Here is a 23222-nt window from a genome sequence, read left to right as displayed (position 1 = left end):
TCTTGTTTAATTTCTTAGATTTTACACTTAATTCTTCTGTTAATTAGCTTTTACAAATGTTCTACAAGTTAACATTTTTTTTTGTTTTGGGTCTACTTAGACTCCCAAGGTTTTCAGCTGATTAATTTTTCTATCCTAAACATTGCCTCAAGAACTTTGATTTCCTGTCATGACTTAAGGAAAACTCTGGCCATCTCTCTCTCTCTTTTGGGCCTTGCTCTTGGCTATTGGGTAATCTTCCTTCCCTTACATCAGTGCTATTCAGCTTAAACAGATTGTAAGACTTGTGGCCCTTGAAGTGGTAGGAAATAATAAGCTTGTTCTTTTCCTATTTGAATACATGGTCTTTTGAATTATATGTATGGTGAAAGTGTATGGTTTCATTATTTTTGAATTGTATAATTTCACAGACATAAACCGAACATTTCTAAATACGGCATAGTTGAACTTGGGAGGATAAGTGGTTTCATATTTAGTGAACACATTTTTACATTCTTTAGCATTTAGGCCAGGGATCAAAAACTATCATATGCCTGCAGAAGCCATGCATATAATACAATTTAATGAAGCAAATCAGTTATATGAAACACATCTATTTTCACTTTTAATAGAGATATTTTCCTTTTAACTCTGCTGTAAGAAAAACAGCAGTGTAAGCGTGATGATAAAACTTGCCCTCAAGTTTTAGAAGAAAAATAGAAAGTGGTGGAAACTAGGGCAAAATGGAGAACTGTTCTGTCTAAAGAGAGTGGCTGCTGCTGTGTTCCTAGTTATGGGGATAGGGACCTTGTTTCTGGAACTTCTCATTTCTGAGGAGAAGTCAGAAATCCACATGGTTTATATGAAATCTCTCAACTTTCCATCACATTTTTTTTTTTAACTGGGCAGACAAATAATTGGATAAGATTTGGAGAAAGTTTTCTAAATCTCATTTTAAAATATGTACTTTTTGCTCTAACCTAAAAAAAAAGTATGAGTCAACATGAAGTGAGCCAAACCTAGCTTCTCTGTGTACTGGACTTAGCTCAGTATGTCCTAAAAACCCGAAGGACATGGTAGGTTGACCATAAACATAGGCAAATAATCACAATAAATGGTTTATTTATATTACATTATATTAACATGGTATGTTCAGTGTGATATACCTTACTCTCATTAAACTCACTGCCATCATGTTGATTCCAACTCATAGCGACCCTCATTGATTTCTAAGTCTGGGTTTCTAATCATTATGGAAGTAGACTGCTTCACCTTTCTTCCACGGAGCAGCTGGTAGGTTCAAATCACCAACCTTTTGGTTAGCAGCCAAAAGGTTAACCGCTATGCCACCAGAGCCACATACCTTATTAGTAATGTATGTTTTAATGTGCTGAGCAAAATTGCAATAAACATGGTACATTAATGTAGCATTTTCATCAATCCACATATATGTATCTGTGAAGAGTTGCCTCAGATAGTTTATATTTCTGAATTTTACTGAATAAGTTTGCACCTTAGCATACCCCAGAAGAGGTAATCAAGGGTTTAGTCCAGTGTTGGGAATTATCATCTCCCCACTCCCTCACCACTTTGGCATGATGCGGTGTGGCGTCTTCCTCTTGTACCTCCTCTAGGTGACCTTCCACAAGCGTGCAAGGGTGAGCATGAATTGATTACTTAACATAGTCAGACATTGACTTGTGTTTCCAGACTCTGTGGCCACCTTGTATTATCTACTACATGATGTGGGAGTGTTTGCATTTCAGTGTTTTAGGAAATTATTCATGTTTTCTCTTTCCTTTCTCCAAACAGAAAGCGTTCTGCAAAGCCTGAAACTGTAATCGACTCTTTACTTCAATAGATGTTAACAGACTAAAGTCACAATAAAAATTACTGGTATTTTAATGCCTGGATAAAATCTTTAATTAAAACACTGAAGAGTTCTGTGTCATTTTGAATAATAAAAGCTATAAATAATGGTGTATGACTGAAAATAAGAATTTGCTTAGTACCTTTAGTCTATATGTAGAGGTAACACAACATACTGAAATTGTACAACTCTAGGGATTGTTCACACTGTCTTACTCTTGAATTTGATGTTGAGGGAGCAGCTCATGCTATAGAGAGCTGCTGTCTAGATGTATGCGTAAATCTGTTAGCCGTTTAACCAACTGCTTTATATTTAGATAACCAGAATTTAATAACTGTATGTCCTGTTTTGCACATTTAAACTAGCAGATCAAGCAGTCCTGTGTTAGTTATACTGTTATATTTATATAGGCTGTACATCTAAGAAATGACTCAATCCTAATACTGACCTGCCCAGCCTGTTTAAATACGCCTGATTTTTATATTAACAGTCATTGCATTTTAAGTATGCGATGACTGATCTTACAGGTCTAATGTAGAAAATTTTATGATTTGACAGTCTTTGGAAGTGTACATGTTACAAAAAAAAAAAAAGGTTGAAATGTGTTTCATCTGAATCTCTTTTGACCTTTCTGTCACATTGAGTTCAAATCAGATATACTTTTTTTTTATTATGATTTCATGTTTTCTTACAACATTGAATTGTTTCTAAAGGGGCCAAAGTTGCAGAAAATTAAGAAGCTGAATACTGGTTACTTTATCTTTGTATGCATTTTTTTTTTTTTTTAATTTACTTGAAGAATGACATTAAAACACTGTCCTGTGTCTTAGTTTCAAATTTTGATGGAAATTGCTCTACGTCTCCCAATTGAAAAGTGTCTCCATTTTCCAGAAAATGCAACTAAGCAAGAAAAAGACTTTGTTTTGTTTTCCTCATAGTTTATAAAAAGAAAATTTTCCCTCTTGACTAATCCAGTTAAGACCATATTCCTATAAAAATAAAAGTTACTTTTATTTTGTAGTAAAATAAATTGTAATAGATAAAATTGTTCTTTCGGCGACTGCTTACAAAGTTTTTATTTTGTTTTGAAAATTATGCTGCTCCTACACCACTTAATATATGTTTTGTAAGTTTTAAAATGATATAATCAGTTCTGGAACATGTTGGTTGCAAATGTTTTGAGACATCATAAGTTAGTATTTATTAAGTTTACATTATTTTAATAAGTTTGTCCGAACATTGGTTTATAAGTAAAATCTTGTGAACCGCATACTGGTAAGGTGGTGGTAAAAATGTGTTCATAAATTTAAAGTACATTTCAGAGATAGAATACTAAATGTTCTGTGTATGCTGAGTACTTTCTGGGTGATACAGATTGCATTTAATTGTCAGCATTTTCTTTGTAGTGTGTAAGGTAATTCAAAGTTTATAACTTTACTCTGTGGGGCATTGTTTAGGTACTGTGAACACTTGAGGGTGAATTTGTCTTGTAAAACTTTGTGTGAGCAGAATGTCTTGGCACTTGTAAAAGTTTTTGATTGTGCACATTTACTTCTATTAGTAATTATTTAAGAGAAATCTTAATTTTACCATTGGGGGAAAAGAAAAGGTTAAGGCTTCTTCTTTTTAAAAGGAGTAGTTTTTGAGTTAAGCTGTAAAACACTATAGAAAATTTAAGCCGGTATGTTGAATTTCTTGCCTATTCTACCCCACCACAGTGATAGAAAGCAATCTATAAAAAGACAAAACATTGGAGAATTCTTAAAAACATGCAATTTTTAGTGGTTTTTTTCTGTAGGCATTTACATTAGAACTGACTATATACCAGGTAGCCATTAAAGATTCATTTTATGAGATGCCAAAATTGGACATTCAGTCCAGGCCTGAATACCTATATGAAAAAACAAGGCCACTGGCTTTAGAGCATTTGTTTAGTTCCAATCATGGCATCCCTATGGTTTCTTCACATTCACTGTGTCTTTGACCACAAATGAAATATATTGTGACTTCATTGTTAATTTTATGAAAGGATATAGCTGAATAAACTTGCTTGTTATTTGAAGTAAATAATGCAGATTGAAAATAAGTGGCACATACAAATAGATTACTGAATGTGCATTCCTTCTCTTTTCCTTTTAATTTAAAAAGTAATATTTATTTATTAGAAGGCCTTGGTAGAGTGTTACTGGTTTATAGTGTGTTCTTTAATAAACTCTGTAATTACATATATTAAATCTTTGTTGTTGTTGTTACGTGCCATGGAGTCGGACCCGACTCAATAGCGACCCCTCCTTGGGTTTCTGAGGCAGTATCACTACGGAAGTAGATTGCCCCATCTTCCTTCCGAGGAGTGGCTGGTGGGTTTGAACCTCCAGCCTTCTGGTAGCAGTCATATACCTAGGCACTATGCTACCAGAGCTCCCTATTAAATCTTAGGGTATTAAAATTGAGTACTCTCCATTTTTGTTTTGATTCTCCTGAAGTACAAGATTGATAAGGGTGGGCTATATCTGCATGTTTATATCACAAGTAGAATCCATGTGACAAGCTGTCTCTATTTTCTGGAAAAAAGGAATTTTATTCAGCAAAAAATTTAAGGCTGCTTTTTGGAGTTGGGTCAGTACTATTTCATCTGTAACCTGTTTTAAAATTATGATTATGATTTTCTGTGTGGGTTGTTTTGGGGGAGTGGGTTTTTTGTTGTTCTTGTTTTGTTTTTCTTGTTTCTCTTTAGTCTGTGTTAAATATCTTTTTTCCCCTTAACATTTATCTTAAGGAAAGTCCCTCTCTTTCCTACGAGGCTGTGAACTAAGGAATGGGTAGAGTTTACATTTCAGCACACAAGTGTCTGCCCAATTTTCTTAATGTATACAATTATTTTCCATTTTAATTATTTGTTGTTCTTAGACTGGTAGAAGAAAACATAGTTCTCTTAGTGCCTTTGAACTTACACTGTAGTCTGACCTACCTAATGATAATAAATCATTAATTAATAATTTCAGAAAATAGCATTACTACAATACTGTGTACTGGCCAAAATAACACATTGTACAGTACGTTTATTGTATTGATTTCAAAAGCCACAGTTTCATTTGTATTTTATGTATAAATTGTATTTGTTTTTAAGTTGTATATATGAGTATTGTATGTGTACATGCAGCATGGTTATGTAAGAAATAAAATCCTTACCTAATCCCTGTAGTGGTCTGCTGCTTTTGTTAACTGTTTTCGTGTTTACTCTCATCTTGAATTAATGGGCAAGCTCTTTCTACGTGGCCTCTTAGTTTTATATGATTAAGAGCAGCCTGTGTAATATCATAGTCAGAAGCTCTTAGTGCTGTGGGTCTTGAAAACAGAAATCATCATGAAACTGAAACTTGGGAGAGATGTTTTTAAATGTACATCTTCTCACTGATAAAAATTTATTTTTTATGAAATTTTTTTTATCCAAGTTTTGTTATCCTTTTCATTAGGTGTTTGAGACTAGAAACCAGTTCTCGAGTGATAACTTAGTGTGTATACAGAATTTATCTTGCTTCAGGTTAGAAGAGACATTGCTGAATGGGAACAATACTGTGCTCTTATTCAGAATCTTAAATGTGCTTAAAATATGTCCAGAACAGTAACATTTCTCGGGCTATTGTTAATCATATGTTCTTTTGACAGACATTTATCGATTACCAGGCACTATGCTAAAGCAGCCTTAAGAAATTTCACAGTGGACAGTGAGAAGTTTTGATTGGTCATCAAGTTTCAAATGACTGAAATGCGCTTTTTACAAAGAGAGGAGATACTTCTGGTCATTGAAGGATATGCTTGCTTCCATTTTCCATCTGCTAGCTTATATATGAAAATCCTAAATGTGCAAAAGCAAAGTTAAAGCCCCTGCCATGGCAAAAGCAAGACGCTGGATAGTGTTGCTGCCTTCCCACCTGCTGCCCTTCCCACCAGTTGAGCTTTGGAGCAGTGCCAGGAAAGTGCACCCTTAGGAAACCTGTTGTTGCCTGTGTTGTCGTGATGCTGCTGAGGGCATTGTCCAGCATATCTTCTTGTGAAGACTCTCAAGAAAATACCTTCTAAAGCTAAATACTAGCCTACGGGACTCTTTTCTACCCCTGGGTAAAAGAATGGTTTTTGTTTTGCTGTGGCTGACAGGACTGTATGAAATCTGATGGCCTGCTCATCTGTAGTCAGGTTTTTTGTTTTTTTTTCCCTCTAGATTATGTATTAGATTAAGTATTGTATGTGTACCTGCAGGATGTACAGATACAATTTCCTATGCCCTTTTTAATTTGGTGCTAATAATATTATTGTTTTTTGTTTAGTCTTTTCCCATAAAATCACTTTGAACCCATTGTTAAAACAAGGTAATGTGTTGTCAGTAATAGCACAGTTTGCCTGTGTCTTGCAGAAATAGTTGGCACATAAGCCTAAATATAAAGCTAGCCAGAGGAACATTTCACACATGTTTATTGTCACATTATCTCAATTTCTCATTCGTAAGTTGTTTCATTTGCAAAGCAAATCAGGTATTCCGTCTTCAATCGGAAGTTGAACAAATGTGTGGGAAAATCATTATGAAGAGGCTACTTCAAAAAGAACCTATTTTCCTCTCAGCTTTTATCTTGGGTTTCCTGTGACCGAATCTTCACGTTACTTTTATGAACCTTATCAGAATATCAGGTTGTCTTACCCAAACACATTCATGGCTCTGACTAAAGAATCTGAGAGATCAGACATTCTTCCACACCTGCTCCCCCCCCCCACTCTATTTTAGAGAGCTGGGGAAATTTCAGCTTTTAATCTAAGTCTTTATTTCTCCAGTTGTACAAAGGCATTCACCGGGACTTTACAACTGAATGAAATACTTCTCAGAGTTGATATCAATCTTAGCAAGAGGATATTGCCTAACCCAACCTAAAAATACCAGAGTCATTACAGAAATACTATGTTGGGCTTGATTTCTACTCTACCACGAGCTGTGCCGCTCAGTCACCAGGTGTCCTATTTTAATTGGATCTCTTTATGTTATACATATGCATCTCTTCTGGGTTTACCACTGAGTAAAAGATTCTTGGCAACCGAGAAATGTCCAGAATTTGTGGAACTCGCATCCTCCCTCCAGAGGGAGAGGTGGGCTCCGAAGTGGAGGATGATGGTGCAACATGTTAAGGGCTGTGGGTAAGGAGAGTGAATGGTGAACTGCCATTGACATTCTTCCCCAGCAGCTAGTGTGGTGCCTAGCACATGTCCGCTTAACCAAAGCGTCAAAAAAGCTTCTCAAAGAAGGTGCTGTTTGAGCTAAGACTTAGCAGTTCAGCAAATGCAGAGAAGCATTCCAGGCAGAAAGAGCAATGTGTGTCCAGATGCCATGTGCACTGGTGGCATCCTTGAGACAGAGAAGAAGGGATGGCAGTAGAGCATGGCCTGAAAAGGAAAGAGATGGCCAGGATCCCACTGAAAATTTTCTGTAAGCAGTGGGAAGTCATGGAAAGATTTTAAAAGGGGCATGCATTCACATTGTGCTTTAGAAAAACAGCTGTTGGAAGTATCGTTGCAGATATGATTGGAAGGAGCAACACATGGCGACTGGGAGACCAGATGGTGGACACACCTGGTTGTTGGGAGGCTGAGATGGTCCTGACCAGAGGAGCTAGTCTCTCTCACTTCTGAGCTGTTTCTTTACACTCGGTGATTGGTACCTGTCATGACTGGTACCTAGACAGGCTTCTTCACCTCTCTTGACTCAAGTGGCCTAGCAGGTCCTCAGGTGTGCAGTCAGCACACAAAACAGCAGAACATTGCTTTGATTGGTTGTAACATGGGCAAGTAGGAAAGAAGGGAGCAGACAGCTCAGAAACTGAAAATTGAACTGGGAAGAAGTTGGCAGGAAGGATGAGTTAGAAGAGAGGCATTGTAGAGAGCTGTGACACTGGGTGCCTAGGGCAAAAGGTCAGGAGATTCTGGGCATGACAGCTAACTAGATTTTAGTACTCCCATCTGGGAATGAAACGTGAACTTGAACCAACAAATCGGCCCTCAGCCTAGAGAGAGCACCTCTTTTGCGCTTTCTATCAGTGGAAGCTGATAGAATAGAGCAGCTCACATTGCTCCATAAGAAAGCTGTGTGTTGTACTCTGCCTCTCAGATTCCCGGGGTGATGTGGGCACCCTGAGAGGCTAGTTGAGATGACGTGGAGGAGGGTGATGGTAGGTCCAGCAACATGCACAGGCCGATAGCAACAAGAGTCCCTGCTGGGTTTCTAACTGGCCAGAGAATGTTTCAATAAAAGAGGCATAGCTTTGAGCCAAACATTTTTTCTTTCATTCATTTATTCAATGAACTATTCAATCCAGTTTTGCATAGGGCAAATCTGCAAAAGGTCTCTTTTAAGTGTTGGAAAGCAAAGATGTCACTTTGAGGAAGAAAGTGTCCTGATGCAAGCCATGGCACATTCAATCACTTCATATGTGTGGGGAATCTGGGCAATGAATAAGGAAGACCAGAGAAGAATTAATGTATTTGAATTATGGTGTTGGTGAAGAGTATACCATGGACTGTCAAAAGAATGAAGAGATGTGTCTTGGAAGAAGTACAGCCAGAATGCTCCTTAGGAATAAGTCAGGATGGCAAGACTTTGTCTCACGTATTTTGGGTATGTTATCAGAAGGGACCAGTCACTGGAGAAGGACATCATGCTTGGTGGAGGGTCAGTGTGAAAGAGGAAGACCTTCAATGAGATGGATTGGCACAGGGACTGTAACAGTGAGCTCAAATACAGCACGATTGTGAGAGTGGTACAGGACTTGGGGCTTAGTGTTTTCATTCTTTTGCACTTGGGGTCTCTCTGCATCTGGACTGACTTGATGGCACCTAACAACAGATGCCTGTTGAAAGTATCATCTATTCATTGATAGAAGTTGGAGGGAGCTGATAGCAAGGAGGGAAGGGTTCTGCTTTAGTGGCTGTGCTGTCAGTTTCCCGTGTTCCATGTACAGACACAGCAGCATGTCTCAGGAAGTGGGCTGAGGCTGTGGCTACGTATCTTAGAGGACATGCTCATCACTATGTGTTTCAGTTGCCCTTCCTTGAATGGCAGGCCTCCCAACTTTTGCTTATCCTGAAGTTTCTTCTTCCACTGTTTTTATGTGTGGCCTCCTTAATTCATGTTCTCACTGCTGTGGTAAATTCAAACTTTTTGTTGGATGTCTTCATCCAGAGCCTAGAACCACCTGTCTGGGAGTACATGGAAGTGATAGCTGCTTCTTGACCATCTACTCTTAATCTTGTGACAGACCTGCCCGAGGCCTGCATATGTCCTTTCTGTGGCTGTTCTAAATCTTACCTCTTCACAATCTTTCCTTTACCATCCTGGTCTCATGCACAAACTGTAACCCACAGCTCATATCCTGTGGCAGACTGCAGTGCACTTTAGCCATTGAATGCAAATAACTCTCAATCAAAGAAGAAGAGAAATTAAAGTTTTCAATGTGAATCTTTTCAGGTTGGCCTTACAAGGCTCCACGACTCTTAGTTACTTATTGCCCTTGGCATGCTGGTATTTTATGTGGGCAGGGTGAAACTGGCTGTGGTCGGGGTGAGACTTTAAGCTTTTGATTTGTTCCCTTATTTTGGAAGAGTTAAAAAGAAGTTGCATCTTCTGGTGTAATTGTAGTATTAGTATTAATTTTTCTCACATATGCATAAGGCAGAATGAAAAGTGCTCAATCACTTTTACTAGATCTGTATTTTTTCAGAGAACATGTCTTTAAAAGGCGAGTTTCAATGACTCGACACTTGGTATGCAAACAACTACAAATATAAGAATCAGCACAAAGCCAATTCCTATGAGGAGGAGGTGAACTGTATCCCAAATTTATACATTCTCCAAACTGCTGTACCATTCCATCTTTGACACTGGTCCACTCTCTCTCCCCTCAGCACTCTCCCCTCACCTGTTTGCGTTCGACAATTCACTACAACATCTCCCAGAACTCAAAACTATGCTGAAGTGGTTTATTAAGGAACAGGGTGCAACTCTCAGATCAGGATCAAAAGGCTACAACTCAGGATCAGGAAACATGTAGACCAAGTTTTCCTTCTTCAGTGCAGGATGGCACTCTGAGCTCGTCACAGCCTTGCAGGCTTCCTCTCCACCTCCTCAGGACAGGCACCTCTCCCTGTCTTTAGTGTTACAGCCCTTGATGCTTGTTACAGCTCTTCTCAGACGTTCCTTGCCTCCTCCCTCTCTCTCTGCTTCTTCCTTATTCTTTTCTTTCTTCCTTCTGCTTCTCTTCCTGCTTGTTTCTACCTCAGAAACCTCTGTGGAGCTGGCTGCTTATATCTACAAACTCCTCGTCAATTTCAAGGCATGGCCCCACCAAGGCCACAAACTGATCAGTCCCCTTTTGGTAGACCACAAACACTTCATTTGCATAGCAGGCTACAGATACGTCATTCTCATGGTCTATAATCACTTCATTTGCATAGTCTATTGACTAATCCTAGCAAGGTGCCAGTCATAGGGTAGGCTACAGTTCAGGGCCAGGCAGAAATTATCAAACTATCCCAGAAAGTGTCAGTCAACCTGGGCAAAAGTAACAAATCCTCTGGAATAGGAAACTAGGTCAAAGGTAACTCCTTAGGGTTTAGGGGGAAAATCTCTCAAACTTTTTCTAAAGAACTAAGGCAAAAGGCCACATAAAGGAATTCATTTCACCACATTTGGCTTTGTTTTTTCCCCTTTAATTATTTTTTAAATAACAGCCTTATTGAGATATAATTTATATACTACGAAATTCATTCTTTCAAAGTGTGTAATTCAGTGAGTTTTATGAATAGTGCTTCCATGAACATTCATGCACAGATGTTTATGTGAACATATGTTATCAGTTCTGTAGAGCATATACATAGAATAGAATTGTTGGGTCACATGGTAACCATGTTTAACTTTTTGAGGAATTGCCAAAATGTTTTCCAGAGTGTCTGCACTATTTTACAATCCCACCAGCAATGTATTGAGGGGTTCTAATTTTTTATATCCTTGCCATACTTCTTGTTGTCTTTTTTATTTTGGTTCTTATTTAAATTTAAAAAACATTTTCTCATTTATGCACATGGTAAAACACACACACAGACTTAGAATGGAAAGCCAACAGTCTTCTGACCTGCTTCACCCCTTCTTATTCCAAATCCCTTTCTCACAGCAAACTACTTTCTGTTTTTAATTCTTCCAATGGTTACCATTATAATTCGAAAGATTTCTCGATTAGCTTACTATTATTTTTCTACTTTTCATTACTTTCAAACACATGTAAAAGCAGAGTAACATAGACCACATGTTTCCATCCACAGCCACAGTAACCATCACCACACAACCACTCTTACAGACTCTTGTTTTCTTAAATCACCTTCAGATGCTGTCTGTTGATTCCCTGTTGAAAATGAGGGTGTTTATACTACCCCTTTCAAATTTTTTACAGTAAATTATTTTTAGTTTTTCTATTACCCTTGCAGTTTTAAACAAATACTTAAGTCTGGTTCTTAGACAGTATTGCTTAATTAATCTCCTGTAAACTGAGGATGTTAGTGTCTTAACTCTCCTTCTTTATTTCAGCTTTTACCTCCCAACCATTTTTAGCCATACTTTTTATATTGTCAAGTTCATTGCATTTATAGTCTGTTGTATAATCCGATTGCCAGTGACCATATAGGACAGGATAGGGTTTCCAAGGTTGTAAATCTTCACAGAAGCAGACTACCACAGCTTTCCCTACAAATTGGTTGGTGGGTTCAAACAGCTGACCTTTTGGTTAGCAGCCTAGTGCTTTAGCCACTCCACTACCAGGAGTCCATAACCTTAATTAGTCTTTTATGCTTTGTCTTTTGATCAGTTCTAAGACTTGAGACAATCAACACATTTGATGTTACTAAATAATGACTTTAAATAGGGCTTAGTGGAGAGCCACATAATGTACTAGAATTACATTGGTTTTCTACAAACTCAGTATAATAACTCTTGTCCCATTGCAAGAACAGTGTCTAGATACCCAATTGACAACTTTTGGATTCAGAAATATATAGTAGTTGGTAGGACTCGTGGACCCATTCTGAGTTCTCTTACCATTTATGTCACATCTGGCCTTATTATTTCATAATTTCATGTATTATATCCCTAATTAGAGAGGAAGCTTCTTGAGAGGAGCCCACACCAACTACAGTGTCAGTAAATTAAATTGATTTCCCCAAAAGTTACAAACCATAACTTCATTTGTCAAGTAGATATAGCCACTGCCGTTAAAGTGATGTCACACCATCAGAATTCTACAAATATTTTATTTTATGATGAGTTATAAATATATAAATATTTTTTAAAATAAAGCTGTTAAAAACTCATAAATTAAAATGTTAGACTTTCACACTTTGAATATTTCTCCTTCATGATCGTATTCAGCCTTTCCAAGAAGTCTTTCAATGTACTCTTCCTGACTTCATTCACAGGACAGTAGGTCTACAAAAGAAACATCTCATTAGCTTACACTGATAAAGCAATTCAGTCTTAGTGTCATGACTATCTACTTGAGTCAAGCCTACTCTAGTGCTTGCTACCTGGACAGTTACCACACTGGGGCCTCCTGTCTGGCTTATAGGGAGTCTAACTGTGCCCCTAACAGCTCTGGTGGCATAGTACCTAAGGCACTTGACTGCTAACCAGAAGGCTGGCAGTTCAAACCCACCAGCCACTCTTTAGAAGGAAGATGGGGCAATCTACTTCCGTAGTGATACTGCCTTGGAAACCCAAGGAGGGGTCCCTATGAGTCAAAATCAACTTGATGGCAGTGAGTTTGGGTTGGTTTTTTTTTTTTTTTTTTTTGGGAACTGTGCCCCTAGGCCAGCAGGATTTGCATGTTTTCAGGTACTCACTTACACTCCTGGAAATGGTTACCATACCACCACTAACCATCTGCCATCAGGGGGTGCCATAGTCTCTGGAGCGATGTGTCACAGCTAGGTGCTGCTCAGGGGTAGTAACATGAAGGTGTAGGTTCAGACCCACCCATTACCGTACTGTGCCTTTTGCGTGGCCACTTGGACTGCTGAGAGGGAGAGATTCAGTCATCGTGCCCTCCTGCCCAGTAGACACTACAGCATGGCAGCACTTAAGGTGGAAAGGCTTCCAGGGACCTACCACTATGACACATTTGCAGTTTGAATCTTAGAGTCTACTATTTATTGCTTGGGACCAACTACTTAATTTATAAAAACTTCAGTTTACTCCTTTGTAAAATAAGGATAACAATACCTACTTCATAAGATAAGAGGATTAAAAGAATATGTGTTACTATGTTTGTTTTATAAATAAGGCAACAGACCCAGAAGGGTTTAAAAAAGTCTGCTCCTGCCTAAGGCAACTTCCTCCACTTGGTGTTAAGTAGCACCTTCTCTTTCCCAAAAGGACTTCTGTCCTGTACTTATTCCTCCTGTATCCTACACCATCAGTTCTCCCCTTGGTCAGTCGTTCCCATTCGTAGATTAATATGCTGAAAGAACTTGAGAGAAATTTCCCTCACTCCATACTTGTCCTTTAGTTATTGTTTCATTTCTTTGAAACCTTACAGCAAAACTTTTTGAAAGAGTTTTCTGTATTAATTGTCACTTCTTTTTTCACCCTTGTCCCATTCTCTGTTGAGCCCACTTCAGTCAGACTTCCATCCCTGCTTCTCCACTGAGGCCATTTGTGTCATCATCAGTGGCCCTTCATCTTGCAAGATCTAATAGCCATCTTCAGTCTACATCTTACCTGACCTTTCAGTACATTGGGCAGTTTATCACACCCTCCTTAACAGCTGGCTTCTGAAACACCACACACCGTTGGATGGCCTCCTACTTTATTGCTCCTTCTTCTCAGTCTACTGCATCATCTTATTTCTGACCTCTGTATGTTAGAATGCCGCAGTGATCAGTCCTTGAGTCCATTCCTTTGTCTATTTCATTTGGTCTTATGACGTATATTATAGCATTTGAGAAATCTCCATTTTATATCACAAGTTCTGACTTCTTCCCTATACTCCGACTTGTTCATCCATCTTCCAAACATCTCTATTTAGATATCCAGTTGTTGTTGTTGTGTGCCGTCGAGTCGGCCCCGACTCCTAGCGACCCCTCCTTGGGTTTCCGAGGCAGTATCACTACGGAAGTAGGATTGCCCAACCTTCCTTCCGAGGAGTGGCTGCTGGGTTTGAACCGCCAGCCTTCTGGTTAGCAGTCAAGTGCTTTAGCCACTATGCTACCAGGGCTCCCTAGATATCCAGTAGGCATCTCAAACTTATATGTACAAAATTGAACTTCTGATCTTCCACTCAGCCTCTAGCCGTGCATCACCTCCAGTCTTCCAAAGGGGTTCAGGCCAAGAACCAAGAGGTCACCTTTTACACCTCTCTTTCCTCACTCCTCTCAGCAAGTCCATCTGGCTCTACTTTTAGTTATAAGCCAAATCTAACCACCTCCATTGCCCTCACCCTTAGCCAAGCCACTGTCATCTCTAGCCTGGGTTACTGCAGTGGCCACATCAATGGGTAATTTTCTTCTAAACCCTTTTCAATTTGTTTACTCACAGAGTGATCATTTTAAATTACATAAATCAGATTGTAGTCTCTGTCCTACTTAAAGCCCTTCAGGATCTTCCTACTATACTTGGGGCAAAATCTGAAGACTGTGAGATCCAGCCTGCTGCTAAACTCCGTCTCCTTGCTCTGATCCAGTCACACTGGCCTTCGTACTGATCTCGGAACACATGAAGCTCAATTACATCTTATGATCTTTACATGACTATTCCTTCTGTCTGGAATGTTCTTTCTCCAGTTGGTCATATGGTCTGCTCCCTCCCTTAATTCAGATACATTCTCAGATGATGCCACTAACTCCTAAATCAACCACCTCCCCCATGACCACTATGTCCTTTATTCTTATCTTTTTCTTCATAGCACTTATCACTACTGGACATCATATTACATGCTTGTCTGTTTCTCTCCCTCACTCCTCCACTAGAACATTCCATGATAGCAGGGACTCTGCTTGTTTGTCTTATTCCCAGGTGCATAGAAGACCACCTGGCACTTAGTAGAGCCTCAGCTAATATTTTTTTAATGAGTGAATAAATAGATTGATTAATCTAGGGCAAGGAAACTAATAAGGGAGAGCAGTTAGAAGTGAGGTTGTTGAGAATCAGAAGCCAATCCGCCGGGGTAATGTAGCTTACCACATTTGTCATGCTGCTGATGCTTCTGTTGAGTCCTCTCAGGTGTTTGGTCAAGTGCCTATTGTGTGTGTGGACTCGTGAAAGCACAGTCGCAGCCCTGCAGAAGATTTCATCCTTGGTTGCGTTCTAGAAAGAGAAATACCACAAATAGCCATGTTTTGAACTCTGTTTTGAACATGGGAGAGATTTTTCCTTCTGATTTCTTCTTTCCAGGACGGCAGTTGGAGAAGGTGAGTTTGCTCAACTATGGATGAGGTATTCACGTATTCCAGCCTCATGAAAGAAGGCAGCTGTCCTAGTTATAAACCTCTGTGAGTAGCCTCTCTCGATTACCTGCACATACAGCAGCTGTCTCCTCAGAACCTCCCCATTTATTTTCCCTTAGTGGGTTTTGCTGAAAGGGACTTCAGTTACCTTACACTTAATTTTGAACACAGAAGTGAAAGTTCTTTCTCTCCTTTACTAGTGAGAAATTCAAGATAAACCAGGAGTGTGTTTGTCTAGGATTTGAGAGCAGAGCAGATTGAGAATGGCAGGGGTATGCAGCACATTCTCGATAATGGCCGAGCACTGGGCCAAGTGTTTTGCCTGCATGTCTCCTTCAGACCTGCTGATAGCCATTTACAGTAGGATTTTTTTATGCCTTATTTTACAAATGAAGAAACTGAGGTGCAAACTTCAGGTGCCTGAATAAAATCACTGAAATAGATAAGTTGGGATTCAAATGCCAGACCATCTGCCTCCACAGCCCATGTCTGTCTCTTTCCTGTTCTTCATGTGGAAGGTGCTCACGTGAGCCCTTAGTCTGATTCTGTTCTCTGCTGTGCCTGTAAGTTTTAAAGTCCAGATTTCCCTGAAATCACTCGTGCTTGTTGAATTAATGAATGTTGTCCTCTGGCCTGGGCATGACTGCTTTGGCAGCACTCACTCTCCAGTTAGCCCTTCATGGGAGATCAATGCCTGTAGAAGTTCATGGTCCATTGAGAAGAGAAGACATTTCCCTACAAAGCTAGAGGTGAGTGCCAGATCAGGGCAAGGTGCTCTGGAGTCTGGCCTGTAGAGAAGGGGGCTGGTTTCTAGGAGAGGGAGCCATTGAGCTGGATGGACCTTGGACAGGGCTTCTGTAAGGGGTCATTGGCCTCAAATGGTGCAGGGGCAAGACCTCCTTGGAATGCTGGCAGCACTGGTGTGGGTCTGGCCACATAGACATTTCCTGAGGATGCTGGACTTGAAAGGGGGAATATACAATCAGGGAAAAAGCTCCTGCTAGGAAACATGGAAGAAGAATTTTGTCTCACTCTGAACAAGGACTGATGTGTCCTCTCATTTTCCACTGAAGAACAAAGGTGCAGGGACAGGAGAGTGATTTGACACAAGGAGCTTCATCCAGCTTAGGTGGAGAAAGACATCTCTGGCCTCTGCTGGGGCATGCTCTAGTCCATTGCTATTCAAAGTGTGGTCCATGGACCAACAGCATGGGCACGCCCTGAAGCTTGTTAGAAATGCAGCACCTAGGCTCCTCCCTAGATTTCCTAAATCAGAATGTGAATTAATAAGAGCCCCAGGGGAATTTATGTGAAAAGCAATGTTCAAGCAGCTTTAAAGTTCTTATAGTTACATAGCTTTTTTTTTCCCCAACAAAGATGAATTCATGCTTTATCCTACCACTCAGAGTTAAATACTGTTAATATTTTTGTAAATCTCTTCCCAAGTTTTTAAATACATTATTATGTTTTGTAACTGTTTTACACTTGACATATACCACAAGGATCGTCTTCAGTCATTCGATAGTGTTTACAAACATGAGGTTGGGAGCTACCTAGAAACCCAGCACAAGTTGGTACCACAATTGATCTGGTCAATCCCCTGTTGTTACACAGGTTTTTTCTTCTGTAAATAATGCTGCAGTGAATAATCTATATAAATTTTGGTGTTCATCTCTAATTTCTTTAGGCTAAATTCTAGAAGTACAGTTCCTATTTTAATTTTTATTTTCAAGATCTAGAACCAAGCTGAGAGACTGAAGTCCTAGACCACAAGAAGTTGTCCTCCCTCACCCTGTGGGGCACAAACAGGGCTTTTGGAAAGATACACACTTAACTAACTGGCTGAGAGTTCCTCTTGGTCCCTAGATGGATATTTCTATTTGAAAATTTTTCAAGCAGTGCCAGTATCCCTGAGCTCCGGGAGTCAAGAAACCTCACATAAATCACCAGCCTCTCTGGTCTTTGTAGGTGAGCAGAGGTGGTGAGGACAAATGAGAAGGCAGACAGTCTCTGTGTACCTAGATAGAGGTGTACAGCTGTGCTGCTGTATAAAGATCAATGAGGTCCAAAAGGAGAAGAACCTCTTTGCTTATTTTTCCATCAAAGCCTAGTGAAATTTTTCAGAAACTGGCTTGGAGCCTAGACATTAGACTGCCTCTTAGTTTGAGCAGTATATATATGGCTATGTAATAAAGGGAAAAACAAAAACCTCAAATGATATTTTTCAAAGGATTTTCTAAAGGTAATTATGGGAATATGGGAATAGAAAAGAGTTGTCATCAAATGGAAAAGCTTTTAAAGAACTAATTCTATGAGCAGTTTTAGTTAACAGCCTTAATATTTCAGTTTCATTTGCATTACAGCAAAAGGACAACATTCCTGCCACCCTTGGCTTCTTGCTCAGGTTGCTGTCATCTGCTTTTCCAGCTGTGGCTCCTGAGTTGTCTAGGAGTGGCTCAGGGAGCACACCATGACACCCTAGCAGACCACACAGTTCTGAACTGCTCAAAAAGAGGCTAAGGCCAGAAGCCTATCTCACGCTGGAATTTCAGTAAACAGTGGTCTGGCACCTGGGAGCATTTCTCTGACTTGATTTTCAACTAGCCACATTTAGGACCATAAAGGTCTAATTCCATTTGTGTTGCATTCATTATCTCCAGTTATGCCCAAACTTGATCAACCAGTGCTATCTGTGAGAAAATTCTTGACTTGGACTTAAAACAAGTATTTGAGGATGCGGTATAGTAAATTACATGGTATGGTATAGTCTTTGTAACTCCCACCAGATTAATGGGTCCAAACCAAACCAGACTCACTGCCTTGGAGTCAGATCTGACTCATACTTACCCCGCCCTTGGGTTTCTGAAACAGTATCACTAAGGAAGTAAATTGCCTGGGCTTCCTTCCAAGGAGTGGCTGGTGGGTTTGAACCACCAGCCTTCTGGTTAGCAGTCAAATGCCTTAGGCACTACACCACCAGAACTCCTAGATTACTGGGTAAGAACATGCAATATAAACTCCTGATTATTAAAGTTATCCACCTGGTATATTTCTGTTGGAGCAGCACAAGTAACTTTGGGAAGTTCACTCTCTCTCTCAGGTGTGTAGAATTCTGATGTTGGGATTGGTTAGTTTTGCCACTCTACCAGGCTTAAAATGAGCCCTCCTGGAGGGAGAAAAGATATCTCTGATTGCTGGCTGAGAGAGACACACTGCTGAGAGAGAGACAGAGAGACTGCTGGCTGAGAGATACTGCCAGCTGAGAGAGATTTCTGGCTAAGAGAGACTCAGCATGTTCCCGAACTTGAATTGTAGCCTGTTGCTTCCCTAATAAACCCCATAATCTGTGAGTTCTTTGTGGCCACTGCAGCGATTTATCAAACCCAGCAGAGAGGTGGTGGGTGCCAAGAGAGGGACGGTTGGTGTCAAGGTTAGTAAGAGGGCTGGAGGGTGGCGGCATGTCTGACCTCATAAGAGCAAGCTTTGAGTTGCTGATGGTGATTCTGTCTTCCTCCTGTGGAGTTAAAGTTAGAAGATGCCCCCTCCTTGCCTCTAGCAGTTTGTGTCTGGAGGGAGCAGTGGGATAGTTGCAGTGGCTCCAGACTCATCGAAGCATGGGAAGCATGGGACTTTGTAGAGAAAGAAGGAAGGGGCCTGGGAAGTGAAACTTTGGATTCTTAAATGGTTACTTTGGTGGGTGTTAATTATTAAAGAAGATAATTGATCCAAAGTCTAGGGCTATACCCAGCCAAAGGCCCAAGGCCATATACGTAGAATGGGAAGATAATTCAGGTGAAGACATGTAACTGGAATGTCTTAAAAAGGATTATGTGTTTTGGATTATGTATTTATCTGAATGTACTATGGGTATTGAATGTTCTCTCACCTACTTCTACATTAAAAATAATTATTGAGTATGGATAACAGAGAGTATGTAAGCCCACCTTCAGCCAATATTTGATTGGATATGTTAAAAGGGGAAATAGAATTTGCCCAGGAAAAAAAAAAAGGCTTTTGTGTCAAACCCTCTGTGTAGAGTATAGGGGGCTTAGGTAGAAAACCTGAGCCCCACCCAGAACTACTGAGAGAACAGAAGATCTGCATTTGAAGACAGGACCTACAAAGAAAAAAATGACTGGCTTTTTGAATTTCAAGCAAGCAGATAAGCTTTGGGTGCATCGAGGCAGGAAAGTAATGGCCCATGAGAGAAACCCCTTCCAGGACTGAAAGTTAAAGGAAGCCAGCGAGTAGTAGGTTTGTATGCACCTCGCTTGTGACCACCTGGGTCCACTTGAAGAGTAGAAATGTGAGAAGTGCAGCTGAAGAAACATTCTGAGTTTGGTACTCTATGACCTAGACCACAGAGGCTAGGGATGAGAGGAAGGGCTGGCTGGTCTGAAGTGCAAGGAGTTGTGTGGAACTAGTCCCTGAGGACTAAGGATGAGAGGGGGGGGGGTGCTGGCTGGTCTGAAGTAAAGGGAAGAGCCAAAACTTGGCAGGTAGTACCCATGACTTTGCTGTGATGGCTAGGGCTGAGCTTACTAGAACCTGACCAAATGAAGAGGAAAATGTTTGACACTGAGCTGGTACTGAGTTGCTGCAATTTGATGGCTTATGCTGGGCTGGACTTTGCTTATTTATGAATGCAGATGTCCAAAGTTCCAAGCAGAGCAGAAGATTCTTCAGAGAGGAAGAATCTTGTCTCCTCAGAGTACTGGTTTGATAGGGATGTGCAAATTAGAAATTAGCTATTTAAAATGGAGGGAGATAAAGGCATGAAGTGGCTGGCTTACATGCTTTTATGGGTGTGGTTATTTTAAAATTGATTGTGAAAGGGATGTTAATTTTTGAAGTATAAAAGGGATGATGGCTAGAAAAGCTAGGGGTGGCCTGAGATATAGTACATTACATGGTATGGCTTTTCTAGCCATAGTCTTTGTAACTCCCACTGGATTACTGGGTGGGACCATGCAATTTAAACTCTTTTTTTTTTAATATACTTTTTTTTTTTTTTTTAATTTTGATTTGGGTGAAGATTTACAGAGCAAATTCACTTTCCATACAGCAGTTCATGTATACTTTCTCTCATGTCATTGACCACAGTTTACCACAATGCAACAGTTCCCCTCCCACTTCCTCCCCATAGTTGCCTCTTTCCAGTGTACATCCCTCCATACACTCCTGCCCCCTGAGCTGTTTCCCTGTGCATAAGCAGCCCTTCCTTCTCCCATGATTGTTCTCTCTAGGGCGTGTGTCTACTTGAGGTAAATGTTTAACTCACATGCCTATACTTTGTTTGGCTGGAAACGACAGGTGTGGGTTCAATTCCAGACCTGAAGGGCAGCTCGGGGCCATAGTCTCAGTGGTTCCACCAGGCTCTATTGGACCAGCAAACCTGGTCCCCACCGTTTTTTTTTTGTTTGTTTTTTTTTGTTTTTTTTGCCTCCAAATGATTTTGAGTTTTGTTCCACATTGTTCTCCCTCTCTATCCAGGATCTCCTACATCCCTTCCAAGTGGATGACAGTGGTAGTCGGGCACCATCTAGTTCTTCTGGTCTCATAGTTGTATAGGTTGCAGATTGGATGGTGTACCAGTTGCTAGGACTGATTGTTTCCATTTATTTTGGGCAATTTAAACTCTTGATTATTAAAGTTATCCACTTGGTATATTTCTGTTGGCGCAGCATGAAGTAATCTGGGAAGTTCACTCTCTCTCTCAGGTGTGTAGCATTCTGATGTTGGGATTGGTTAGTTTTGCCACTCTGCCAGGCTTAAAATGAGCCCTCCTAAAGGCAGAAAAGATATCTCTGATTGCTGACTAAGAGAGACATGCTGCTGAGACAGGGTCTGAGAGGGACTGCCAGCTGAGAGAGACTACCAGCTAAAGAGATTTCTGGCTGAGAGAGACTGAGCACGTCCCTTCACTTGAATTGTAGCCAGTTGCTTCCTTAATAAACCCCATAATCTATGAGTTCTATGTTGCCACTGCAGCAAATTACCAAACCCAGCAGAGAGGTGATGGGTGCTGAGAGGGATGGTTGGTGTCAAGGTTAGTCAGAGAGCTGGAGGGTGGTGATATGTCTGGCCTCATAAGAGCAGGCCTTGGGTTGCTGATGGTGATTCTGTCTTCCTCTTGTGGAGTTAGAGGCGGTCAGAAGATGCCACCTCCTGGCCCCTTTAGTAGAGGGTCAGCATGAGCTTTCTGAAAAATTGTGGACTTCAGCTCTCTTTGGTAACTAGGAAATATGTCTAATCAAAGGTCTACCTAAGACACCTTTCAGACATCAGCCAGCCTATTTGCTTCCCACTTTGCTCCTTCTGAGGGCCTGAATTTCTTAGACATCTGGGTAGATGCTGCCTGTGAGGCCCAGAATTTGAATCAGCACACCCTCCAGAAACTGCCCCAAACAGGATGCTACCTTGGTTAGCAACTTGGACATTCTTGATCCTCAAGTGAAATAAAATTAATGCACTTGATTTTGGAAAGGTGTTCCTCTTTGTGAACACAGAGAAATACCTTTTGTTCCCACATACCACCTCTGCAGTTTTCAATAAATAACAGTCTTGGCTTGCTCTGAAATACCTTAATAGGTAAATAAGGAGTTCTGAGTCTTTGAAGGAAAGAACAGAAGTGTGAGATTGTTATTTTCAGGAGGAGTGGCCACAGTTTGGGGAAAAAACATAGGCGGCAGTAAGAGTGAAGGAAGGCAGTGTGGGCTTGTTCTAGAAGAGGCCCATATATGGTGAGGGAGGGATGTGAGAACCCAGTGAAGAGGGAAGCCAATGGTGGAGGGAAGCAGGGAGCACGATGTAGGGAGGGTCTTCTAGAGACAGCCCAGAGTGGGGGTGACCCCTAGGCTTGGAGTTGTCATCCTGAAGGGTTTGATTGTTTCCAACCACTGGCCCCCTCCTTAAAACCACTATTTCATTATACTCAATCTTTGCTTTTAATCAAGAGTTATATCATCTTAACACTTTCCACTAACCCAAGCATTGAATTCCAACCAAGCTTCAAAGTCATTTTCATACCTTCAGATGTGGAAATTGAGGCAAAAAGAGGTGTGGAGACTTGCCAAAGGCCTCACAGCAAATAAATGGCTGAAAGGGGTTAAAACCACATGCTCTGTTACTTCCAGACCCTGAGCACATCCTCTGGGCCAGTCCTGGCCAGTGAGCTAGCTGGTCCCTTCCCTTGGCTGGTAGAGCCCTCTCAGCAATGCAGCTTCCCCTCTGGAGAACCCAGAGCACAGCACATGTGGACTCAGCTTCTGGAAGGTATACCCTAGGTTGGAAGGATTTGTGTGTGGGGGTGCATAGGTATTCATGTGTGTGTGTATGTGTGTGTATACACACCTACACATAAATACAGAAATTATATATATATATATATATATATATATATATATATATATATATGTAATAAAATATACAACAGACCCATTGCCATCAAGTCGATTTCAACTCATGGCAACCCCATGTTTTACAGAATAGAACTGCTCTATGGGGGTTTTCTAGGCAGTCATCCAAACAGAACAAGGAGATATCATATGGTTAGGTTCAGGAAAGGAGTGTACCAGAATTGTTTCCTTTCATCATACTTATTCAATCTGTATGCTGAGCAAATCATCCAAGAAATTGGACTATATGGAAAACACGACATCAAGATTGGAGGAAGACTCATGAACAACCTGTGATATGCAGATGACACAGCCTTGCTTGCTGAAAGTGAAGATAACTTGAAACACTTACTGATGAAGATCAAAGACTACAGCCTTCACTATGGATTACACCTCAACATAAAGAACACAAAAATCCTCACAACTGGACCAATAAGCAACATCATGATAAA

At 40.5% G+C, this 23222-nt stretch overlaps 2 protein-coding genes across 2 annotated transcripts in view; one reads left to right on the top strand and one right to left on the bottom strand.

Moving 5' to 3' along the window:
* KIF3A (kinesin family member 3A) overlaps nt 1–1840 on the top strand; it is a 107485-nt gene extending 105645 nt beyond the window's left edge. Inside the window, exon 19 of the mRNA XM_042781372.1 lies at nt 1792–1840. Coding sequence (XP_042637306.1) covers nt 1792–1840 — 49 coding nt within the window. The remainder of the gene's footprint in view (nt 1–1791) is intronic.
* Nucleotides 1841–12248: 10408 nt separating this feature from the next.
* IL4 (interleukin 4) overlaps nt 12249–23222 on the bottom strand; it is a 14029-nt gene continuing 3055 nt past the window's right edge. The window contains exons 2-3 of the mRNA XM_007943799.1: nt 15108–15233; nt 12249–12359 (exon numbers count right to left, since the gene is read on the bottom strand). Coding sequence (XP_007941990.1) covers nt 12249–12359; nt 15108–15233 — 237 coding nt within the window. The remainder of the gene's footprint in view (nt 12360–15107; nt 15234–23222) is intronic.

The sequence above is a fragment of the Orycteropus afer genome, unplaced genomic scaffold (genome assembly GCF_000298275.1).
Source record: "Orycteropus afer afer isolate SDZICR_OR568_19922 unplaced genomic scaffold, OryAfe1.0 scaffold00112, whole genome shotgun sequence".
NCBI lineage: Eukaryota > Metazoa > Chordata > Mammalia > Tubulidentata > Orycteropodidae > Orycteropus > Orycteropus afer.
Note: the sequence above shows the minus strand (reverse complement) of the source record. Positions and strands in the feature narration are given on the sequence as shown.